Here is a 26716-nt window from a genome sequence, read left to right as displayed (position 1 = left end):
TTAACCTAAAGGACAAAATGAATTATTTGTCTGACAAGACAGTAAAACTGAAGGACAAAATGAATTATTTGTCTGACAAGTCAGTTGAACTAAAGGACAAAATGAATTATTTGTCTGACAAGACAGTTAACCTAAAGGACAAAATGAATTATTTGTCTGACAAGTCAGTTGAACTAAAGGACAAAATGAATTATTTGTCTGACAAGTCAGTTGAACTAAAGGACAAAATGAATTATTTGTCTGACAAAACAGTTGAACTAAAGGACAAAATGAATTATTAGTCTGACAAGTCAGTAAAACTGAAGGACAAAATGAATTATTTGTCTGACAACACAGCTGACCTTACTGACAAAATGAATTATTTGTATAACAAGTCAGTTGACCTTACTGACAAAATGAATTATTTGTCTGACAAGTCAGTTGACCTTACTGACAAAATGAATTATTTGTCTGACAAGTCAGTTGATCTTACTGACAAAATGAATTATTATTCATAAATAAGGAAAGCAATATTCACAAATGAAAAATAACTTATTTAGCCAATTTCTCAGAAGTAATACTGGCGTACTAAAACAACAAAACCAAAATAATGATAAATGAATATCATAAATAGACAAACAAAGCCATGATTTCCACATTTAATTTAACATGGAGAATTTGTAAGACTTTGACGTCAGACTCAAAAACTTTACTAAACATGGAGATTTTGTAAGTCTTTGAGGTCAGACTCCAAAACTTTACTAAACATGGAGATTTTGTAAGACTTTGACGCCAGACTCAAAAACTTTACTAAACATGGAGATTTTGTAAGACTTTGACGCCAGACTCCAAAACTTTACTAAACATGGAGATTTTGTAAAACTTTGATGTCAGACTCCAAAACTTTACTAAACATGGAGATTTTGTAAGACTTTGAAGTCAGACTCCAAAACTTTACTAAACATGGAGATTTTGTAAGACTTTGACGCCAGACTCAAAAACTTTACTAAACATGGAGATTTTGTAAGACTTTGACGCCAGACTCAAAAACTTTACTAAACATGGAGATTTTGTAAGACTTTGACGCCAGACTCAAAAACTTTACTAAACATGGAGATTTCGCAAGACTTTGACGTCAGACTCCAAAACTTAACTAAACATGGAGATTTTGTAAGACTTTGACGTCAGACTCCAAAACTTTACTAAACATGGAGATTTTGTAAAATTTTATGAGGTCAGCCTCTCAGGTTTTACTAAATATGGAGGTTTTTTGTGTCAGACTGTTAAGGAGATCAGCCTTTTAGTTATACTCCTGGGTTCATCTGTTTGGATATCAATTCAGGTGAAGAAGTAAGAAAATAATGAATATGAAAGAAAAAGGGTTGAAATCAAAGTTACAAACAAGACAAGTAATAGGAGGGTTAGATTGAACTTTAGAGAGAGTGACAGATAAGGGAAGGAACAGGGAGAATAGAAAGAAAGTAAAAGAGGGAATAAAGTGCAGGGAGTGAGGGAGAGTATAAAGGTGTGAGGAGGAAATACAAGAAGAATATTACAGGAAAGAAGGACAGTTAAGAGGATGAAGAAAACTTAAAGGAAGTAGAGGAAGAAGGGATTGAAGGAAGATTAAAGGAGTGAAGGGAAAAAGGAGTGAAGGAAACTAAAGAACAGAGAACAGGAAAGTGCTCTAAATGAAATGATAAAGAAATCAAACAAAGCCCATCCTAGTGTGATTTTATACCAGAAAGTTTATGATAATGTATGACTGTTCCATTCTAATCTTAAACAACATGATAGTGCCATGCCTGATCAGAATTAAGGGATCAGATTGTGCCTTCACACTCCCTGTATTCATACCCGAAGTTCCTAGGACCGACGCAGACTTTGCTCGCGCCATAACCGGGATCACATTTTCGTCTAAACCTAGTCAATAGAACAGGAGAGCACATTGAATCCATACATCACATAAACACACATGCTATATTCATCAATGCTTCTATATATACAATTTTCAGTTTTTGAATAATTACAAAAAAATTAATTCATCAGTACATCTAAAATTTTACACCAAACACAGCTTTTCTTCTTCTGTTCTTTGTAAAAATGAACAGTAGAATTGATCTGATGCACATGATATGTATGGATGTATGTATATATATACATACATGATATTTGTGTTCTGATGGGCATACTTAAAAGATGGAATATTCAAGGATAATTCAATATGTCCTTTTTTACTATCACCTAACATTGCTTTTATTTGTAATATAAATCACTAAGTTATTGTCTTTTTTTTTTAAGATTTCCTTTAATAACAAAGTTTTTGGTATCTGTTCCTTAACATTTGCTTGTTTGTCTACATACACTGGATTTTAAGGTTCATTTTAAGCAACTGGTTCTTTTTAAACATAAAGATATTTTCTGACGTAAACAAAACTTTTTTTTCACATGGAAAACAATGAAGAATAAGAAAGTTCACTTTAGATGAAAAAATTGAAACAAAAATTATTTGATGAGAGAAAAGGAATATCGAAAGGTTTTTATAAAGGGAATAAAGCTGTACTTTAAAGCATAGATTTCAGTGAAGCGTGACTATAATAAAAAAAGCAGCTTGTAGAGAAAATTGCTGCAAATTTGTGTAAATTTCAGGAATACAGTGCTTTTAATTATGAGGAGCAATAACAGTTTGTGTATACACCTACATAAGCAGTCTGACACAACGACAGTTACAGAATAAAGCAGATGTAAAGATCACATGCATAATGGAATAACCAACCTATAACTATACCCGACTAATTATCACATCACTCCATTTATAAATAGACATCAAGGCTTAATCATTTATAAATAGACATCAAGGCTTAATCATTTATAAATAGACATCAAGGCTTAATCATTTATAAATAGACATCAAGGCTTAATCATTTATAAATAGACATCAAGGCTTATTCATTTATAAATAGACATCAAGGCTTAATCATTTATAAATAGACATCAAGGCTTAATCATTTACAAACATACAATATTCTTATAGTACGAACCTGGAATCATTTATTAATCAAATATGAAACTGCAGCTTGTTTTTGATAAATCTTTGAATGTTTAGATTTAATGAACTTACAAATCTTTAATTATTGTTAAGTTTGAAGAGAGTCTACAAACCCAGACAAAAATCACTTATACCTAACAATATTTACCCTAATCGACGCCGCTGGGTGTTACTACCAAGTAACATTTTCCATAAACGACCCCAATGTGTGTTTATATCTGGTAACATTGACCCTAACTGACCCCAATGGGTGTTTATATCTGGTAACATTGACCCTAACTGACCCCAATGGGTGTTTATATCTGGTAACGTTGACCTTTACTGACCCCAATGGGTGTTTATATCTGGTAACATTGACCCTAACTGACCCCAATGGGTGTTTATATCTGGTAACATTGACCCTAACTGACCCCAATGGGTGTTAAGGATATGAAGACAAGGTTAAAAGAGAATCTTAAATAAAAACAATTATTATTGTTACCATAGTAACACATTTTTTGCACAAGTGAATCATGTGATATTCATCCAGGAATAAATTTGCATTAGTAATTAAAGCTCACACCCAACATTTGTATTACAAAGAGTTTACCAAACCAATGTTAGTTTATTGTCCAGTAAAATCTTTATAACCCTTATCATGACCTTGACCCAGATATAAACCTACAAAAACCCTCCTCATGACCTTGACCCAGATACAATCCATACAACCCTTATCATGACCTTGACCCAGATATAAACCTACAAAAACCCTCCTCATGACCTTCACCCAGATACAATCCATACAACCCTTATCATGACCTTGACCCAGATATAAACCTACAAAAACCCTCATGACCTTCACCCAGATACAATCCATACAACCCTTATCATGACCTTGACCCAGATATAAAGCTACAAAAACCCTCCTCATGACCTTCACCCAGATACAATCCATACAACCCTCCTCATGGCCTTGACCAAGATATGATATGTTGGCTTCCCTGGGCTTAATGCAGGATAAATTTGAATATGACAAAGGGGAAAAAGTAAACAAATTCTATTCCAGGATACTTGACAGGTCTCATAAAATATGTCAAAGGGTAGATAACTCTAAATACCTTGAAACCTTCTACACTAATGAAGAATTCAAAATCTTTTGTACCTATTTTGTTAAATACAAAATCAAACCACACATAATCGGTGTTAGGTTTTTACAATATATCTCTATAGGTTACATGTACAGTAGCTTGTTTGGTTTTACATACATGGCTGAATGTAATAGGCAGAAGATATATTCCTTTATTATAATCATTTATTTTTTTAGTTTGATACTGAAAATATTTGTACTTTCACAAATAATTATTGTGAAACCACACCAAATATCTCTTATTGTTTAAAGTTGTTAATCTAAATTCTAAAATCCAAATAAAAAAATTACCTTAGAAAAAGATAAAATTGCTTTTAGAAAAGCCTTAATTTATATCTATAAAGGATAGGCATGATGTTTTTTATACATATTTATTTGATTGACAAATTGGTTATTATAAATGTATGTAAACCTTTTTGACATATGATTGGTTTTGTGTTTGTGAATTTTTCCTTCATAAGTAATTTTATCTTTAATAAAGGCAGTCCATTTGAAGATACGTTTTTATTCAGAAGTTATTTCAAAACTTAATTTTAATGTTTTACTGCACATTTTTTCATTTTCATTCTAGTTTTATGATAGAGATAGTTATTAGGCTAAAAAATTTAATTTTAGGTCTATTAGGTTAACTTTAACACAAGAGACAATAAGTTAAAACTTAAAGCTGTTCATTTTTTTAGACAAAAAAAAAACAAAACAAATTTAAACAAGAGGCCAAATGTACCTATCAGCCAAATATCATACCTCTAGGGAAAAGTTCATGAGAAGAAGTCCTTGAAAGGTTTTTATAACCTGTAACCTTGAATGTAAGTCAAGGTCATTTCTTTTCGCAATTTTTTTGGGGTTTCATCCTAGGTAAATACCAGCAAAATATCATGCTTCCAGGCCTTTTAGTTCATGAGAAGAAGTTTTCTAAAGGTTTTACAAATTTGACCCCCTGTGACCTAGAATATGAGTCAAGGTCATTTCTTTTCACAATCTTTGTCGGGCTTCATTCTAGAATATTACGAGCCAAATATCAAAATATATGGTCTGTTAGTTATTGAGAAGTTGTTTAAAGAAACCCTCTTCAACCAAGAATGCTTCAGAACATGTTTGGTGAAAAAAGGAGGAAAATGGAAGGAGTATTTTGAAAAATTTAATCAATTTTCCTATTGGGCCCATCCCTCCTGCTCCAACATGCTGAGAACTATTGTTTATACAAACTAAATTCCCTTTCATAAACCATGCTTAAGACCAAATTGGAGCAAAATCCAATCATTCCCCTAGGAAAAGTAGGATTTTAAAGAATTTTCCGTATTTCCTCTATTGGGCCTCAACCTTCATGCCCAAGGGGTCTATGAATGCTTCAGACTAAATTTAAGCAAAATCCAATCCTTCCTACAGTAAGAAAGATTTTAAACAATTTGTTCTATTTTTCTTCATTTAGCCCTGTCCTTCCCACCTAAAGACCTAATTTGGGCAAAAAAATAATCATTCCTATAAGAGGAGAAAGATTTCAAAATTTCCCCTTATGGGCCCTACATTTCAGTATCCTGGGAACCATGACCAAACATTTATATCAGATTTCATTCCTTTCCATCAAGGATGCTTTTGACCAAATTTGGTGAAAATCCTGAAAGTGGTTCACAACTAACAGCAATTTTTACAGTTGAGGGGTGGAAGAGAAAGGACAGACGATGGACACTGCAGTATGCCATAAGCTCACTTGGCCCATTGGGTCAGATGAGCTGGGGAAAAAAAAGCAAATTGCAAAAGATAATGACCAGACTAAATTGCACTAAAAATTTACAATAATCAATTACACTTACAAACACTCATACATGACAAAGGCAGGAAATATCAAGGGGAGATAAGTCAGGATTACCTTTAAGGCTATCAGTCCCAAGGCAAAATATGCTTGACCATGATCGCCGGTGGTGGTCACTGGCTAAAGGGAGATGGACAGTCAGATAATGGCGTTCTATCAAAGCTGTAACAACAAAACGTGCACACTACAGTACAGATCACAACACAACAAAATCTACTTCAGCAATGTGTCTTCCCTATCAATTCTGTACATTATTTTTCTTTAACTTCTACACAAAATTCCATATTTGTTTTTGGCCTTAACCTCTAAACTTTTTTTTTTAATCTCTACTCTAACTTCTACACAAAAACTTTCATCCTTTTCCTGAATTAGATTTGTACCCTTTCATTACTGGTACTTGAAACAAGAGGCCTATTGGGCCTGTACCACTAACTTGAAAAAATATATATCAACACATTTCCACTATTACCATGCAGAGATTTAAATAGATTTTTTGAGCTAACATATAGTAAGTTCCTATGAGTACTTAACATTAAACATAAATCATCAGAGTCTTAGTTTGAGTAAAACTACTTTTTGACATTTCAGAAATAAGGCATGAAATATTTTTAATACAGTGTGCATGTATATCATGATCATCAAATCTTTTACAGTTATTATCATTACAATATGTATCATCAGCAATGCCTCATTCCGTCAGAATTTCAAAGCAGAAGAATTATAAGAAAATCCTGGTCACTAATTGCTTTCTTTCATCTAAATTTTTCATTTTTGATAATTTGGCCACCAGATGGCAGTATATAAGTGCAGGATGTACAACAGAACAGTATCAGGTGAGAACCATGGAATATAGTTAAAGTATAAAGACAATAACAGATAATTAGGAACTTTTAATATCTGCTGCTGAGCTGGAAAAAAAAACACCCATTTTGTAAAAACATCCTTTCAGATAATTAAAAACAAATTATTCATAATAGACAAAGTTATTTCCCATGAACATTTTTATAACACTTTCTTGTGTGCAAACAAGCAACAAGAACAACAGAAGTTGTGACAAACTATTTCAGACAAATACAATAGTTGTAACATGTTACCATGCAGGGTTTAGTAAAACTTTCATCATCATCATCATCATCATCACTAGGTGGATTCTCTTAGTTACCACTGTAACCTTACAATCATCTTCAATGTAATGAAAATTGCTGTTGTTACCAATTTACCTTGTTGCAAAGGTAACCAAGTACCTCTGTTGCTATGAAAACCCAGTAATCTTTTTATCTAATCAACTTGAATGCAATGGCACTTTAAATCACATTTACGACTACAAAACCTATGTCATATTCCATACAGAAAAAAACAATTCAATTTCATCTACATCAAAAGGCTCCAGTATCCTACAGGTGAAATGGTGTCCAAATAACTTGTCATTGTTTCCATAAAGCGTTGTCTAAGTATCAAAAACTAAGATGAAACCGCTTTAAATTAAAGAATCCCCAAAAATATTAATGTGAGTTCATGCTTTGTATGCTTAATCATAAATAATTTTTTCACAGACCTTATTAATTTGATATATATGTGTATTAAAAAGAAGTAAATAATGCCTTGCAATATTAAAGCAGTGCTTTAATAAAAAAAACCCCAACATAATACTAAATATATAAATTGATTAAAAACATAAAATTCTAAAAGTTTTAAAAATAAAATAAGATGTAACAAGTCTGCCTTACTCTCAGGAGCTATATAATCTTTCTCTGTGGAAATAAATTAATTTTCAATTAAATTCTCTTTGATATTATCAATATTTGAATACGATTGATCATTCATCATTATAATGTATTTAAAGATACATATTAGTGTCCTGATAGAACACAACAATACAAAACATGTTACACTTACAGAGTTTACATTATAACATAAAACTACAACTGTTGAAAAAAAAAGAAAATTCTGTAATTGCTAAATTGACATTAGAATTCTAAAATGATTTCAAATACTTAAAATAAGGAATGTGGATTTTAGTAATCACTCTTGCTGGCATGGAAAATGTCGCTTAAGCATGCAGGATGACTGCTGTGAGATGAAAACTACAGAAACAAGAGACCCTACATGGATAAATACACGACACAGACACCATCTCACGTCCAAGTGGAGAATCTGATACTACATTAAGTACTGAATCATCAATCACATTGGGTATATAATGATTACAGGGTGCAGATCTTACATATTCTTTGCAATACTTTACATTCTAATTTTCAATCTGGCAAAATGTCAAGAAAATTCCACATTGGTTAAACACTGTAATCTAAGTATATAAAAAAATGTTTTAAAAATGTGGAGAAAGGGCCATAACTCTTTATTTAGTTGGCATAAGACACAACACTCAAGCATATCACGAAACAAAATAAAACTTTGATGCAAACAGCCAGCAAAACAGTCAAAAAGACAGCCAGCAAGACAGTCACCAAGACAGTCACCAAGACAGTCACCAAGACAGCCAGCAAGACAGTCACCAAGACAGTCACCAAGACAGCCAGCAAGACAGTCACCAAGACAGTCACCAAGACAGTCACCAAGACAGCCAGCAAGACAGTCACCAAGACAGTCACCAAGACAGTCACCAAGACAGCCAGCAAGACAGTCACCAAGACAGCCAGCAAGACAGTCACCAAGACAGTCACCAAGACAGCCAGCAAGACAGTCACCAAGACAGTCACCAAGATAGTCAGAGAGTCAACCAGTCAGTCACCATAATAGGAAGAATGCCGACTACCCACTGCAGCCATCTATCCAGCCTGAAAGATTGCCAGATATCTAGCTAGCCAACACAAAGTGGTATATTATCACTGACTAGTGAAACATTTTGAAAAGTTTCCAGTATTCTTCTTTCAATTACTTTAGACTGATTCTTGCATTCTGGAATGGAATAACTTCCAATAACTTTGACAGCTACACAATACTGTAATATAAGATTTGATGAGCTTCACACATATGTACAAGTAACAGACTAATGACTATAAATATAAAAAAAAACAAATATAGAAATAAATAAACACATTTTTAAACACAGTAAATAAACAAAAACACAAAATCAAAACAAACATTTGGGTGAGGATACGACAAAGTAGGCAGAAGAACCATAGGAGTGATGTACACACAGCCAACCACACAGATGTTACATAACAAAATAACATTCCATATCTTAATTATTCCTCCACATTAAAGTTTTTCTTTTGAGTATAAATATCCTATAATGGTTCCCAATTATTATCTTCACCTGTATATGTTCTGTAACAATGTTGGAAGTTGTTTTTTATGAATTTAATGCATGATGTGACCTGTTAGGTATTGTATTGATTTATAAGGAAGACTAGCATGAGATCCAGACAGTAACTTTAAGACAGAAATACTTGTATGGAATTCTCGACCGGAGTCAAAATCAAACTTGTATATCAGCACACTGACATTAAAATAATTGTACAAAAGACACACAAGTGAATGGCACAAATTTAGAGTTAGATAAAGTAGAGCCAAACATTGAATTTAACTGTTTCGTCTTTCTTAGACTCAGTGAGGCTAAGGCCTAAATTTAGAAGCCTAGGAAGTGACTGAGGAAAATCCAAATTGATTGAAAAAATGTCAATATTGGTAGGAGAAGGTGGACTTACTAAGACACTAGATATTCAATGTGTATATTGTTGGTAAACCTGACACTCAGCTTATATTCCTATCATTCATTATCATAGATCTGATATACACTAATCTGTTAAAGTTAAATTTGTCTATCACCATCCTGATAACATAAAACCATAGTTTCAGATATCTATAGGTAAATATTCTCACTAATATGAATACATTCTATAATTTATTTATATTTCTAAGCGATCCGTTCTATATAATCATAGTTCATTGCGTCTATCCTTTAATAGGTCCCTTAGTAATAAGGTTGAATTTTGATGACCTTGTATTAAGTTATCCCTCTAATTGGAGTCAGAAGTTACATGTTATATTGACCCTAGGCTTATTACAGTATATACTAGATCAGTATGACACATATTCTGTCATCTTTTTATGTAGAAATCACTAGATCAGTATGACACATATTCTGTCATCTTTTTATGTAGAAATCACTAGATCAGTATGACACATATTCTGTCATCTTTTTATGTAGAAATCACTAGATCAGTATGACACATATTCTGTCATCTTTTTATGTAGAAATCACTAGATCAGTATGACACATATTCTGTCATCTTTTTATGTAGAAATCACTAGATCAGTATGACACATATTCTGTCATCTTTTTATGTAGAAATCACTAGATCAGTATGACACATATTCTGTCATCTTTTTATGTAGAAATCACTAGATCAGTATGACACATATTCTGTCATCTTTTTATGTAGAAATCACTAGATCAGTATGACACATATTCTGTCATCTTTTTATGTAGAAATCACTAGATCAGTATGACACATATTCTGTCATCTTTTTATGTAGAAATCACTAGATCAGTATGACACATATTCTGTCATCTTTTTATGTAGAAATCACTAGATCAGTATGACACATATTCTGTCATCTTTTTATGTAGAAATCACTAGATCAGTATGACACATATTCTGTCATCTTTTTATGTAGAAATCACTAGATCAGTATGACACATATTCTGTTTCTGATTTGATTTAATTATATTTTACTGTCAAAATCACAAAAATAGACAAGACACCAGTTGCTATGGACTGAATGCTTCCAAGACAATCATTCTGGTCTACATGTCTTAAGTGTGTAGACATGACTACCTGTCTGAGAAGTTGTACACCTTTTGTGTCTAGTAGAATGCAGCTAACCATTTCCAAAAACAACAGAAGTGAAGAAATGTCAGCACTTTTTTAGACACAATAACCCGTTAAATTGTGATATACTGGGACATAATCTTTACTCCTTTTTTATTTTAAATAAACAAAGAACCACAAACCTTGGCATAATCTGCCACACCTAACTAGTGGTGTGAAATATGGTATCTTATATAAAGACGTCATATATATACCATATTTATAACAATTTGTGATGTCCCTCATACTGTGTATCACTACTATCACCAAAACATCTAATACAGTGAAAGTGTTAGAGCCAAATAAAACTTCTTTCTTTGTCAATTGTCAATTATCAATTAAAATTCCTTACATCTCCTCAACTTCAACATTATATATATATATATCAACCTTGTAGTAAGAGTTTATAACTTGATGTAGATCCTGTGTGTTTGACTGTTGATATTTGAATAGAGCTTGGTATTGTCCATGAACAAATTCATGCAACACACTATAAGGTCTGAAAAAATAAAAGAAGTCACCAAATTTTTTCAATTTGATAGTAAAAGGAAGATAAGTAATGAAATGTTGGCAATAAAAAAGGCCCAACTTGGGCACTTACTGTATATATACAGAAAGAATTGAGGAGGTGAGTGGAACAGCTTCAAATTTATAGCCCTGAAAGGAAAGTTAACACTAATTTTGTGTTTTTTTTTTACTATATTTCCATGGTAACAGAAAAAAATAGAAAAAATGAATCAATAGCAAATTGTACAACTAGGCACTAACCTAATATTTACAGAAAGTTTTATTGAGTTGAGTGGAATGGTTTCAAATTTATAGCCCTGAAAGGAAAGTTAACACTAATTTTGTGGGGTTTTTTACTATATTTCCATGGTAACAGAAAAAAATATAAAAAATGAAATGTCAATAGCGAATTGTACAACTAGACACTAACCAAATATGTACAGAAAGTTTTATTAAGTTGAGTAAAATGGTTTTGAGTTAAAGTCCAGAAAAGTCCTGTGACAGAAGGACAGACAGACAGACGGAAGCATGCACAGACAGACGGACAGAGTGTAAATGTGTTTCATGGAGAATAATAAACATCGAGATTCTATAGTTTTTCTACTTCACATATATTTTTACTTGTCTTTACAAAATTTTGTGTATTTGACTTCATTAGAGTAACATTTCTGTCCAATAAAAGGTTGCAAGGTTCAGCAGAACGTTATAATTGTGTTAGTGCCATTCAAAGCCACATTGCTATAAATAACAGCCAATGGTGTTATGTACTGGATACATCAAATCCAACTCACTGGGGTACATGATGCAAGCCATCTCATCGTAGCTGTGGACACCTAGGTGACCTAACACACAGAACAAAACACTAGATCTAAATCAATTTAACAAATCACAAACTGAAAACACAATCCAAGATCAAATTCAACAAAATGCAAATTATGAAATTTACATAATGCATATTATATTGCTCTTTTCATTATTTAAATTTGTTGAAATAAAACTTTTTTAAGGATTCTCAAAATTGTAAAATTTCACTTGAGTTGTAATCACCGTAATTTGCTTCAGTTTTTTAAGTTTTGACAAATTGTAAGAAAACTTGGATATTAGCTAGGATTTTTTCCACATCTGAATTTGCTATATTGTGAAGCAAAAGTTTTATTAATTTTTTTAAGTTGCAGAAATTACATTATGTGACTGACCTTTAAACAATAAGCAGTGCATTATAATAGTATTAGTCTATGAATGGCGCAATTAGCGATATGGTGGTTGTTTCTGACACAGAAGCAGAAAAACCAGAAAACCAACAATGGTAATAGGTATTGATGAAAATTATTGGTGAAATGACTTTTCCGTTTTATTAACAACATTAGATATGGGAAATGGGGATCTTGTGAAAGGACAAATCATGTATTATATTATCCTGATTAAAAACAATGACCCTTAGAAATAGGGGAGTTAATAAACTATATATCTTATACGCAGGTAAGTGTGGTAAGCAAACTGTATTTGTGCTTTTTAAAGTGCACTTATCCTTTTTCCAAGAAAAGTGCCTGTGTCTTGGTAGGGATGTGTATAACTGATTAGGCCATGTATACATATTGTACTTATATAGCTATAGTGTATAGATAAGTCACACTATACCAATTCTTTTTAAACCTAGCAAAAAAAAAAAAAAATGACATTATAATTAACATTATGATGGGTCTGTTTTGTTATTATGGGATTCAACACCATCTCAACAGTCAGGGTCAGATGAGGACAGAGGAGGGACACCAGGAGTGGAAGATAAAGTACAGAAAGAAAGTGGAAACTGAAAACTTGTATATGTAGAACAGAGTTGAGAGAAAAATGTTGTATCTCACACCTTGTACATACATGTCAGATAGGAAGGAGGGTCGGACTATACAGGTTTTAATTGGTATCAAAATTGGTGTTATTGGATTCCATCAGATTAGAAAGGATTTTAAAATAGTCAGGTAAGTAACGCCAGTTTTTCTGTATCAAATTACTGTAGAGCATCAGAAAGGATTCAAGTATGTAATGTACTAACCACAACATGCCACATGGATCATTTATTTACAAACACAAGTACAAGGCCAAAAGTTGGAAAAAAAATAAGTAACATTTAAAAAAATGCTAAAAAACTCAAGCAATTTATGGCCAAACAGAATATCTCAAACTTAACACATGCCATTAATTTAAATTTTTAATCTTTAACAATGGTATATTTGTTTTACATTTGTATTGATCTCCAATATGACAAAATATTCCCCAATAATAACAAAGAGAGTATATAAAAATTCTAAAATGAAATATTTACAAACAGCAACCAAAAACTTATTTTCTGTGGTTTAATGCACAAAAAAACAACTGGAATATTACAAGACTAGTCCTATAGGAAGTAAAGGGAGTTAACTCATATAAAAAAAGTGGTTCACAATGTTTATACTAACCAGTGTGCTCCTTAACTTCTGGATGTTTGTCTTCCAGACTACGACTCCGCTTTTCCTCAAAACTTTGGGAACGCACAGGTTCTGTAACAAAAAAACAAATTGACAAAAATTAATCAAATATTGACTAATATTTTATGGCAAAAACCTGCCATTGATTTTCATGATACCCTAGCAATGAAACTAATTATACAGAAATCGACATTTAAATCAGGACATCAGTAGATCTATACACTATAATATAACTTGGAAATTCTTCTTTAATGGTGATTTTTGTCAGTATTTAATAATGATTTGTTAAAGTGTTGTGTTCCGACTTAAACTACCAGCACAAGAAACAGGTTTCTACATAATGAAATGGACATGAAAATGATCAATCATCAACCTACATGTGTGTCCCGAGTCCCGAGTTCTCATTGGAAATACATCAATTATACATTGTGGGACTCATTCTTTTCAGCAATAAGATGATAAAATAAAACATAAACTAATCACTGAATGAAACATGGATTTAGGAGACGAAATGATTGTAGGAAGTGAATCTTGTAAAATACCTTGTTAATATATATACTGTATTACTCCAATAAGCCTTCTCCCCAAGTGTCAAAGTTTAGTTTTAAGATTTAAGCGGGCTTATTTGTGAACCACCTTCAGTTCACTATTTTAAGATTGATGATCTTGCAAAATTGCGGAAGTAGGCTTATTTGTGGATAAATACAGTAAAATTACCAGGACTGTAATAGGAAGGAGTAACGAATAAACACCCCACCACCGCTGGGATTCGAACTAGTGACCTCCTGATCTAGCCGGACACTCTACCGCTCGACTAAATGTCCCACTAGCTGATGCTAGTAAGGTGATCTATACACTCAACTTCTTCAAGTACTATTAAAGTTTTTTCAAGGAATTCAATTTATTTTTTGAGAATGAAATAAAACTTGACTTCTGTGAAATATATAGCATTTTTGTTTCAAGATTTCAGCAAGGCTTGGGACATCTCCAGCCCTACTTTATCTATAACAAGTGGTACATTCAACAATTCAGGGCCACTTTATACCATAAATTCAATTTGAGCATCATCCTGTATACTATACTTCAGTGAACACACTCATTCAAACCATCCTTAATGTCTGATGAAGGTGACAATTATCACAACAATGTCAGACAAAATTTTCTAACAAGTGATGATGATATACAAAAATGTATCACCAACAAGGAAAAACTAGGTATAGTGGATCTTACACCTGTAACACCTGTAACAATCTTACACCAGTAACAATCTTATACCTGTAACAATCTTACACCTGTAACAATCTTATACCTGTAACAATCTTATACCTGTAACAATCTTACACCAGTAACAATCTTATACCTGTAACAATCTTATACCTGTAACAATCTTATAGTAACAATCTTACACCAGTAACAATCTTACACCAGTAACAATCTTACACCAGTAACAATCTTACACCAGTAACAATCTTACACCAGTAACAATCTTACACCAGTAACAATCTTACACCAGTAACAATCTTACACCTGTAACAATCTTACACCAGTAACAATCTTACACCAGTAACAATCTTACACCTGTAACAATCTTATACCTGTAACAATCTTACACCTGTAACAATCTTACACCAGTAACAATCTTACACCAGTAACAATCTTACACCTGTAACAATCTTACACCAGTAACAATCTTACACCTGTAACAATCTTACACCTGTAACAATCTTACACCAGTAACAATCTTACACCTGTAACAATCTTACACCAGTAACAATCTTACACCTGTAACAATCTTACACCAGTAACAATCTTACACCAGTAACAATCTGTAACAATCTTACACCTGTAACAATCTTACACAACAATCTTATAACAATCTTACACCTGTAACAATCTTAACACCTGTAACAATCTTACAACAATCTTACACCTGTAACAATCTTACACCTGTAACAATCTTACACCTGTAACAATCTTATACCTGTAACAATCTTACACCTGTAACAATCTTACACCTGTAACAATCTTACACCTGTAACAATCTTACACCTGTAACAATCTTACACCTGTAACACCTGTAACAATCTTATACCTGTAACAATCTTATACCTGTAACAATCTTATACCTGTAACAATCTTATACCTGTAACACCTGTAACAATCTTACACCTGTAACAATCTTACACCTGTAACAATCTTACACCTGTAACAATCTTACACCTGTAACAATCTTACACCTGTAACAATCTTACACCTGTAACAATCTTACACCTGTAACAATCTTATGTAACAATCTTACACCTGTAACAATCTTACACCTGTAACAATCTTACACCTGTAACAATCTTACACCTGTAACAATCTTACACCAGTAACAATCTTATACCTGTACCTGTAACAATCTTACACCTGTAACAATCTTATACCTGTAACAATCTTATACCTGTAACAATCTTACACCTGTAACAATCTTATACCTGTACCAATCTTACACCTGTAACAATCTTACACCTGTAACAATCTTACACCAGTAACAATCTTACACCTGTAACAATCTTAACAAACAATCTTACACCTGTAACAATCTTACACCTGTAACAATCTTACACCAGTAACAATCTTACACCTGTAACAATCTTACACCTGTAACAATCTTATACCTGTAACAATCTTACACCTGTAACAATCTTATACCTGTACCAATCTTACACCAGTAACAATCTTACACCTGTAACAATCTTACACCAGTAACAATCTTATACCTGTAACAATCTTATACCTGTAACAATCTTACACCTGTAACAATCTTATACCTGTAACACCTGTAACAATCTTACACCTGTAACAATCTTACACCTGTAACAATCTTACACCTGTAACAATCTTACACCTGTAACAATCTTACACCTGTAACAATCTTACACCTGTAACAATCTTACACCTGTAACAATCTTACACCTGTAACAATCTTAGACCTGTAACAATCTTAGACCTGTAACAATCTTACACCTGTAACAATCTTACACCTGTAACAATCTTACACCTGTAACAATCTTACACCTGTAACAATCTTATACCAGTAACAATCTTACACCTGAAACACCTGTAACAATCTTACACCTGTAACAATCTTACACCTGTAACACCTGTAACAATCTTACACCTGTAACAATCTTACACCTGTAACAATCTTACACCTGTAACAATCTTATACCTGTAACACCTGTAACAATCTTATACCTGTAACAATCTTACACCTGTAACAATCTTACACCTGTAACAATCTTACACCAGTAACAATCTTATACCTGTAACAAACCTATACCTGTAACAATCTTATACCTGTAACAATCTTACACCTGTAACACCTGTAACAATCTTACACCTGAAACACCTGTAACAATCTTACACCTGTAACAATCTTACACCTGTAACACCTGTAACAATCTTATACCAGTAACAATCTTACACCTGAAACACCTGTAACAATCTTACACCTGTAACACCTGTAACAATCTTATACCTGTAACAATCTTATACCTGTAACAATCTTATACCTGTAACAATCTTACACCTGTAACAATCTTACACCTGTAACAATCTTACACCAGTAACAATCTTACACCTGTAACAATCTTACACCTGTAACAATCTCACACCTGTAACACCTGTAACAATCTCACACCTGTAACAATCTTATACCTGTAACAATCTTACACTTGTAACACCTGTAACAATCTCTCACTTGGAACAATGTCCTATTGAATTAATATTCACATTCTGAACCCCACACAATGTTTACGATAGCAAATTTAAATTTAGCACTGAGAATTCATACTGATGAAAACATTTAATAGAAAAAAAATTTATAAGTTAAAAAATAACTGAGAAATGAATCTTATTAATTCTGTTTGAATATTTATTTAAAGTAAAACATATTTCATATAACTTTTTGATGAAAAAGATTTATTACAAACATTTGAAAAAAATGTTTAAAAATAATAAAATCAAATGTATGAAAATATCTACAATATCCAATGATATGTTTAAAGCCACAAAATTAGAAAAAAAATGAGCACCAGTGACATGCAGCACAGCTAGTGCTATAGAAGGTAGTGTATTTCTACAGTGTACAACATCTACAGTATACAACACAAACACCAGCAGTATACACTCACAACAATGATCTCATCATGCTTTTAATACTACAATGTAAAGGTTACTCATTATAATAGTAAGTTTGATGCTTAACAAGTTCTTATGTTACATAAATCTCTCCTAATGCCCCAACACTTTACTTTATAATAATAACAACAATTTTTTCCAACTTATATCAATAATTCTTGTTGGGCCTGATGAAGCATGAAGCGTGCGAGGGGTCTTACTGTGGGAGGAGACTGGAGTACCTGGGGAAAACACATGTGATCAAGCAGATGACACCATAACTTTCCATATCCATTCTGGGAATCAAACCCGGACAGCGAGATAAAGAGGGTGACCTTGGCACCACCCGACCACCCACATGTACTGATTATAGATGTAAGTTAATGATCATAAAAGTAGTGTTGTAATTACGTCACACACAAATATTTGTCATGATTTGATTTGATGTCAATTCTGTTTCAACATCAAATATAAAACGGCCACATTTCACTATCACTGTTCCTGAACACTTGATCCTGTTTGCCTTGTATGTGTCTGTGGAAATCTTTTGGTCACATTATGTCCTAGTTATATTGAATTTGAGTCTGGATTATGATTATGTTGACGTGTTGATATTTTCTGGTTGTTTTTGTCCTAGTTTTATTGAATTTGAGTTTGGATTATGATTATGTTGACGTGTTGGTATTTTCTTGTTGTATGAAAATTCTCTGATATACACTTGTAATATGATTAATAATAGTGATCCAACACTCCTTATTGAGAACTTTGCAGTAGCATCCTCGTGCCGTGGAAGATAACATAATAAATAAAAAGGAAAACTCAAGAAATGTGACCGTCATCAGGACGAAGATTTATTGTGACATCTAAGGTGTAGTAATGTGGTATAAGCTACATTATGACGTCATAGTAAAGTTGATGTAACAATTATTAGATGACGTCATAGTAAAGTTGATGTAACAATTATTAGATGACGTCATAGTAAAGTTGATGTAACAATTATTAGATGACGTCATAGTAAAGTTGATGTTACAGTTATTACAGTTCTTATTTGTAATCTAAAAACTTTCCATACACACTGTGGACACGGATTGTCTGGTTCTGAACGGTGGTTGGGAGTCCATCCTGTACATCTGTGTACTACTGAAGCTTTGTGGATGATGCGTGGTTCTCATTAACATATTGTTGGTCCTCAAGGTTTTAGGGACACTGTCCTGTTCTTTACATTTGATAATCAAGGTGGTGTTAACTTCTTGTCCATTTGACGACTACTTTTCTCAGGTTTTTTGTAGAAGATGGTTGTTGTAATTTTGGTAGGATGTCCAGGATAACTGTTCAAGTTTAGCGTTGTATCATTATCAGCGGTAGAATGACTAGAGACCATCCTGTATCTCTTCTTGGGTCAAGCAATTCTACATCTCAGATGTTTTTCACAATAAATCTTTGTTCTGATGAGAGTCGCATAGGGGCGAAACATGTAGACAATTCTCACACCAAGTCTTCACGTTGTTTAGTTTCCTTTTATTTATTTTGTATTATGATTGTACAAGTGGCAAAGTGCCTTATATGTCATCTGATGAGTTCTATCACCAACGGGAAATGTCAGACCTAATTTTAGAAAAACACTTTAAGACCTGTCCGATCTTGGAATGTATTTGATTCTACCTTATTTGGTCTTGAAAATAAGATTTCTGAAATCAAAGTCAATCAGACCCCATTTTAGCCCCACCCAACATCCGTTGAGAGTCAGCCAAGTTCAGTATATGCAAACCAACATATTCTCATCCTGTACTAAAATCCACTTCTGTATGAATTATTTCCAATGGAAATTAAACAAATTATGCTCAAAAATGTTATTTGCAAAGCTATGTAACCATTGTAAAATTTACACCTCCCAAGGGAGTATACGTGAAAGGCTTAGAACATGGAACTCGAAAATTTGTATCCATGAAGAGAAGAAGTTGAAATACTCAGTATTTGAGAATGCACGACATATGACCACGGACAAAAATATTGCAATAGTGAGTTTGCCTCAGGTGACCTAAAAACCATCAACAGCTATTAAATCTTTAAATATTGCTCTGTTCTATTTTAAGAAACTGTTACCTTGACCTGATAAGAACATGTTAAACACTAACTATGTCATATATATCAAAACCTAATGTATCATACTTTAGAAGTCAGAATTCTGATACAAATCTTAAATAGACAAAATGATTAGAAAAAGCCCACATCATCCCTAATGAGTGATTATGACTGATTGATAATTTCTGATAGAAATTGGCTTCATGATCACTCTCCTGTAATATTCCTAGTTAAGTCCAAGTGCACAACAATGTTGAATATTACAACAGAATCTAAAAGCATTACAATGGTAATCCTGTTACAGTCTAACATACAGTAGAGGACAAAGATAAAGTCTGTACAGAATTCAAACAAACCAGAAAATTTTCAGTTCATTCTGACTGAATAATAATCTGTGGATTGAAATTTTTTTCTCAGATTTTTTTTTTTGGACAATTTTGAAATTTCAGAATTTTTCATTAGCTCTGTACAAACCCTACAATAACATGCAGTGCATATTGATTCTATGTACTCACTATTGTATACATAGACACGCAGTACCAGTGCAATGTGCAGTCTTACCTGGCTTAAATGCTAAAATTGGCAGAATTACCTCCCTTGAGTAAGCTTTTCCACCGAAGAAAAAACACATTTCAATATTTCAATTCTTCACCGATAAAGTTGACAGCTGGTATTGGATGATTAATTATTTAAGAATGTATTTAAAACTGCTTTTAGATTTGATAAATTCAAAATATGAACGCCAACTTCGTTACAGGATATCAGCACAAACAGCAAGAGATTCATTCAATTTTTCTGTATTACAGCAAGCATACATAGAACCTTCCACCAGAATCTGAAAACATTTCAACACTTTCCTTAACATTTTCATGCCTCATTGTGCCTTAAAAGTTATTTCCACAAAATCGTTTTTTTGATCCACAAAAACTCTTGGAATGTTCATGTGATGGGAAATCTATCACAAATAAATAAATTCTGTGCTGAATTTTACCTGATGGTGTTGTAACACCATGATACACCTGACTTTTCAGATGATAAATTTCTTCGTCTGGGTAACATATTTGGTGCTAACAATATCTTTAAATACTAAATTTCATTGAAATCAGATTTTGTTTCATTGGTAACTAATTGTAAACATATATATTGAAGTTTCATTTAAATTCCACATTAAAGATTTTTTTTAAAAAATTGGCGGACACCTACATGACAGAAAAACAGGAAGAATCAGAATAATGAGAACAAACAACACAAATTCTACTTGGAGTTTATCAACAACTTCTATTTTTGTTTAGGATTGAAATTAAACTTTCCCGTGAATATTTTACAAGAAATTCATACTAAAACCCTATAAATGTCAAAGCCATTTAAAACAGAAAAAGAAAGGTGGGAGGGAGTCCAAAATAACATATTTCATGAAACACAATTCTTTCCCTGCAATGTCCTTTTAAAAGAAAGCATTTAGTAAAGATAACACAGACCATTATTTTACCTTCCCAAATGTGTTAGTAACATGTCTAATACAGAAAGCACTGGTCAAGCTAAAATCTCTCGGTGATGCCAAAACAAAAATTCTACAGAAACCATTAACAATGATGCATGGAGTGTTTAAACAATCATGCAGAATATCACTTTTAAACCAACACATCTTTGGGATGCTATTTTTCATTTTTAACACTGGTTTGATTTTTTTTGGGGGGAAAAAAAAGAAGAAGAAAAAACAATAATCTAATTTATTAATTTTAATCACTTTTTTATGCAAGAAAAACATTTACACATCAAGACGAGCATCACCTTTTAATGATTTTTTTCTCTCAAATTTGAATTGATTTCTATCACTTGTTTAGTGACATGGGAATTTAAAATAACGAAGACTGAGATATATATTTTCACATTTTGTTCTTGAAATAATGACTTAATAAGTTAAATGTCTAGAAGATTCATTCCACCACCATATAAGTGGGAAAGATGTTCATCAGAAATTTCATCTACTCAAAAATACCACGAAGGAACTGATTTTTTAAAAATTTTTTCTAAATTATAATTCTCTGTAAAGGACATAATCTAACAAACCTGAAAGACAATGAAATTCTTCCAAAAAAAAAAAATATATATATATATATTATATATATGTCAAGATCATGGTCCTGTGACTTCTCATTTTCACAATATATGTATTTGTTCTTTGCCTGTGAGATCCTTAAGTAGCAATCTTACGAAATAAAATATTTTCTTAAAATACTGACCTTTGGGCCTGGAGGCCTGTATCTCTATAGGTTGAGAAGTATTGACAGGAGTAGCTCCCCCTGACGATGGGACACTACCATCTCTGTCTGTGGCATCTGTCTCGGTCTACAATAAAGGAACAATATTCTACATCACTTCAGCAGGATAATATTTAATCATGTAAAGTTACCATATTCTTCTCATAAAAACCAAACCTAAAAAATATCATGCATTTAAATTTAATGAAATTTGGATATGATCATTTCAAAAACACTGTCACTCGATATCAACCTTTTTGATTGATAGGTCTGACCACTTGCATCAAAATAAGGATGAACCTAAACACGAAAAACATGAGGCCTGGACTCGTATACGCGAGTCCCAATAATCATTGAAAAGCCAGTATTACCACTTCAGTAGGTGACTTATTGTCCAACTCATCTGTAACAGATTCTCTGCTCTTCTGATCGTCATCACCCCAATCCCATTCTGGGACACTTGGGTCTGGAGATTTGGGTTCTGGCACCTAGAAGCATGAAAAAGGTTAAGATAGATTTTGAAAAACATATTTTAATCCCAAAGTATAAACTTGATGCTGAAGTGTATTTCTTCATCTCAAAAGCATGAAGGAAGACAATTTTAGAAAATTCTTCGGTATCTGTTAATGTCACATGACTGAAAAATGCTGCAGCTTGATACTGAAGTATCAACAAAACGGCCACAAGCCTTAGTGGTTGAGGGCCACAACCCTTAATGGTTGAGGGCCACGACCCCTAATGGTTGAGGACCACAACCCCTAATGGTTGAGGGCCACAACCCCTAATGGTTGAGGGCCACGACCCCTAATGGTTGAGGGCCACGACCCTTAATGGTTGAGGGCCACGACCCCTAATGGTTGAGGGCCACGACCCCTAATGGTTGAGGGCCACGACCCTTAATGGTTGAGGGCCACGACCCTTAATGGTTGAGGGCCACGACCCTTAATGGTTGAGGGCCACAAGCCTTAATGGTTGAGGGCCACAACCCCTAATGGTTGAGGGTCACAAGCCTTAATGGTTGAGGGCCACAACCCTTAGTGGTTGAGGGCCATGACCCCTAATGGTTGAGGGCCACAAGCCTTAATGGTTGAGGGCCACAACCCTTAGTGGTTGAGGGCCATGACCCCTAATGGTTGAGGGTCACAAGCCTTAATGGTTGAGGGCCACAACCCTTAGTGGTTGAGGGCCATGACCCCTGTTTTTGCTCTTTATGATACGAAATTTGAAACCTACACAGAAATAGTGATAACAATTTTTAACTACAAAATCCAGGATGGTCGCCTGACACCATTTTGTTTTTCTCATCAGTTCCAAAATCTAACAAGCACAACTAGGGACCAAAAGGAGCCTACATATGAAATTTGAGAGAGATCCAGGATGTCTGCCAACTTACTTTTGTTTTTGACTTATCAAATGCCAGTGACATATCTTCCTTATTCAGAGGTTTTGATGTTTCAGTGTTGCCATGGTGATCAAATATGTCCGCCTCCTGTAGCTCCTCTAATGTTTCTTGGATCACCATCTGTGCTGAGCGCGGCCGGTCGACGTAGGTCATCCTCTGTCCGTCATCCCCTGGGGTCAGCGTGTCCATGGCAACCTGTTCGTTTGTTTCGTTTGTGTCATCTCCTGTGCTTAGACGCTAAAATCATCAAGTTTTCATTTAGTAATCCATGAAAATAGACCTTGTACTTATCTGATTAATGTGTTTTCATTTCATATGAAATATATGAAGCTGTACAGTGATCAATCTATCATTTATTTCAATGAGTTCTTGTCACCTTTATTGATCAAATAAATGGTCCCACCAAAAATGTAAAATTTAAGTATTTGCAGAGAGTCTATGAGTCCTCTCAAAATTATATCAGTACAGGACTCAAACCTTGCAAGTACATTTATCACTGGCTGTAACAAGTCTGTGTTCTGTACATTTATCACTGACTGTAACAAGTCTGTGTTCTGTACATTTATCACTGGCTGTAACAAGTCTGTGTTCTGTACATTTATCACTGGTTGTAACAAGTCTGTCTTCTGTACATTTATCACTGGTTGTAACAAGTCTGTGTTCTGTACATTAATCACTGGTTGTAACAAGTCTGTGTTCTGTACATTAATCACTGGCTGTAACAAGTCTGTGTTCTGTACATTAATCACTGGCTGTAACAAGTCTACTTGTGTTCTGTACATTAATCACTGGCTGTAACAAGTCTGTGTTCTGTACATTTATCACTGGCTGTAACAAGTCTGTGTTCTGTACATTTATCACTGGTTGTAACAAGTCTGTGTTCTGTACATTTATCACTGGCTGTAACAAGTCTGCTTGTGTTCTGTACATTTATCACTGACTGTAATAAGTCTGTGTTCTGTACATTTATCACTGGTTGTAACAAGTCTGTGTTCTGTACATTTATCACTGACTGTAACAAGTCTGTGTTCTGTACATTAATCACTGGCTGTAACAAGTCTGCTTGTGTTCTGTACATTTATCACTGGTTGTAACAAGATTGTGTTCTGTACATTTATCACTGGTTGTAACAAGTCTACTTGTGTTCTGTACATTTATCACTGGTTGTAACAAGTCTGTGTTCTGTACATTTATCACTGACTGTAACAAGTCTACTTGTGTTCTGTACATTTATCACTGGTTGTAACAAGTCTGTGTTCTGTACATTTATCACTGGTTGTAACAAGTCTGTGTTCTGTACATTTATCACTGACTGTAACAAGTCTGTGTTCTGTACATTTATCACTGGTTATAACAAGTCTGTGTTCTGTACATTTATCACTGACTGTAACAAGTCTGTGTTCTGTACATTAATCACTGGCTGTAACAAGTCTGTGTTCTGTACATTTATCACTGACTGTAACAAGTCTGTGTTCTGTACATTAATCACTGGCTGTAACAAGTCTGCTTGTGTTCTGTACATTTATCACTGGTTGTAACAAGTCTGTGTTCTGTACATTTATCACTGACTGTAACAAGTCTACTTGTGTTCTGTACATTTATCACTGGTTGTAACAAGACTGTGTTCTGTACATTTATCACTGGTTGTAACAAGTCTGTGTTCTGTACATTTATCACTGACTGTAACAAGTCTACTTGTGTTCTGTACATTTATCACTGGTTGTAACAAGTCTGTGTTCTGTACATTTATCACTGGTTGTAACAAGTCTGTGTTCTGTACATTTATCACTGGCTGTAACAAGTCTGTGTTCTGTACATTTATCACTGGTTGTAACAAGTCTGTGTTCTGTACATTTATCACTGACTGTAAAAAGTCTGTGTTCTGTACATTTATCACTGGTTGTAACAAGTCTGTGTTCTGTACATTTATCACTGGTTGTAACAAGTCTGTGTTCTGTACATTTATCACTGGCTGTAACAAGTCTGTGTTCTGTACATTTATCACTGGTTGTAACAAGTCTGTGTTCTGTACATTTATCACTGGCTGTAACAAGTCTGCTTGTGTTCTGTACATTTATCACTGACTGTAATAAGTCTGTGTTCTGTACATTTATCACTGGTTGTAACAAGTCTGTGTTCTGTACATTTATCACTGACTGTAACAAGTCTGTGTTCTGTACATTAATCACTGGCTGTAACAAGTCTGCTTGTGTTCTGTACATTTATCACTGGTTGTAACAAGTCTGTGTTCTGTACATTTATCTCTGACTGTAACAAGTCTACTTGTGTTCTGTACATTTATCACTGGTTGTAACAAGATTGTGTTCTGTACATTTATCACTGGTTGTAACAAGTCTACTTGTGTTCTGTACATTTATCACTGGTTGTAACAAGTCTGTGTTCTGTACATTTATCACTGACTGTAACAAGTCTACTTGTGTTCTGTACATTTATCACTGGTTGTAACAAGTCTGTGTTCTGTACATTTATCACTGGTTGTAACAAGTCTGTGTTCTGTACATTTATCACTGACTGTAACAAGTCTGTGTTCTGTACATTTATCACTGGTTGTAACAAGTCTGTGTTCTGTACATTTATCACTGACTGTAACAAGTCTGTGTTCTGTACATTAATCACTGGCTGTAACAAGTCTGCTTGTGTTCTGTACATTTATCACTGGTTGTAACAAGTCTGTGTTCTGTACATTTATCACTGACTGTAACAAGTCTACTTGTGTTCTGTACATTTATCACTGGTTGTAACAAGACTGTGTTCTGTACATTTATCACTGGTTGTAACAAGTCTGTGTTCTGTACATTTATCACTGACTGTAACAAGTCTACTTGTGTTCTGTACATTTATCACTGGTTGTAACAAGTCTGTGTTCTGTACATTTATCACTGGTTGTAACAAGTCTGTGTTCTGTACATTTATCACTGACTGTAAAAAGTCTGTGTTCTGTACATTTATCACTGGTTGTAACAAGTCTGTGTTCTGTACATTTATCACTGGTTGTAACAAGTCTGTGTTCTGTACATTTAT

The 26716-nt window shown here is 33.6% G+C and overlaps 1 protein-coding gene across 3 annotated transcripts in view; it reads right to left on the bottom strand.

The window, feature by feature from the left end:
- Positions 1–26716, bottom strand: part of LOC132560189 (inositol hexakisphosphate and diphosphoinositol-pentakisphosphate kinase 2-like) — a 72065-nt gene that overhangs the window by 10858 nt on the left and 34491 nt on the right. For 2 of the 3 annotated variants that reach the window (XM_060224838.1, XM_060224839.1), the window contains exons 25-30: positions 23666–23911; positions 22644–22760; positions 22255–22360; positions 13757–13837; positions 6022–6126; positions 1837–1902 (exon numbers count right to left, since the gene is read on the bottom strand). In XM_060224838.1, coding sequence (XP_060080821.1) covers positions 1837–1902; positions 6022–6126; positions 13757–13837; positions 22255–22360; positions 22644–22760; positions 23666–23911 — 721 coding nt within the window. The remainder of the gene's footprint in view (positions 1–1836; positions 1903–6021; positions 6127–13756; positions 13838–22254; positions 22361–22643; positions 22761–23665; positions 23912–26716) is intronic. The other variant, XM_060224840.1, reaches the window with a different exon arrangement.

Source organism: Ylistrum balloti, unplaced genomic scaffold (genome assembly GCF_031769215.1).
Source record: "Ylistrum balloti isolate Yb309-2 unplaced genomic scaffold, AGI_CSIRO_Ybal_v1 Utg371030, whole genome shotgun sequence".
Classification (NCBI taxonomy): Eukaryota; Metazoa; Mollusca; class Bivalvia; order Pectinida; family Pectinidae; genus Ylistrum; species Ylistrum balloti.
This window is presented reverse-complemented; position numbering and strand designations above follow the sequence as displayed.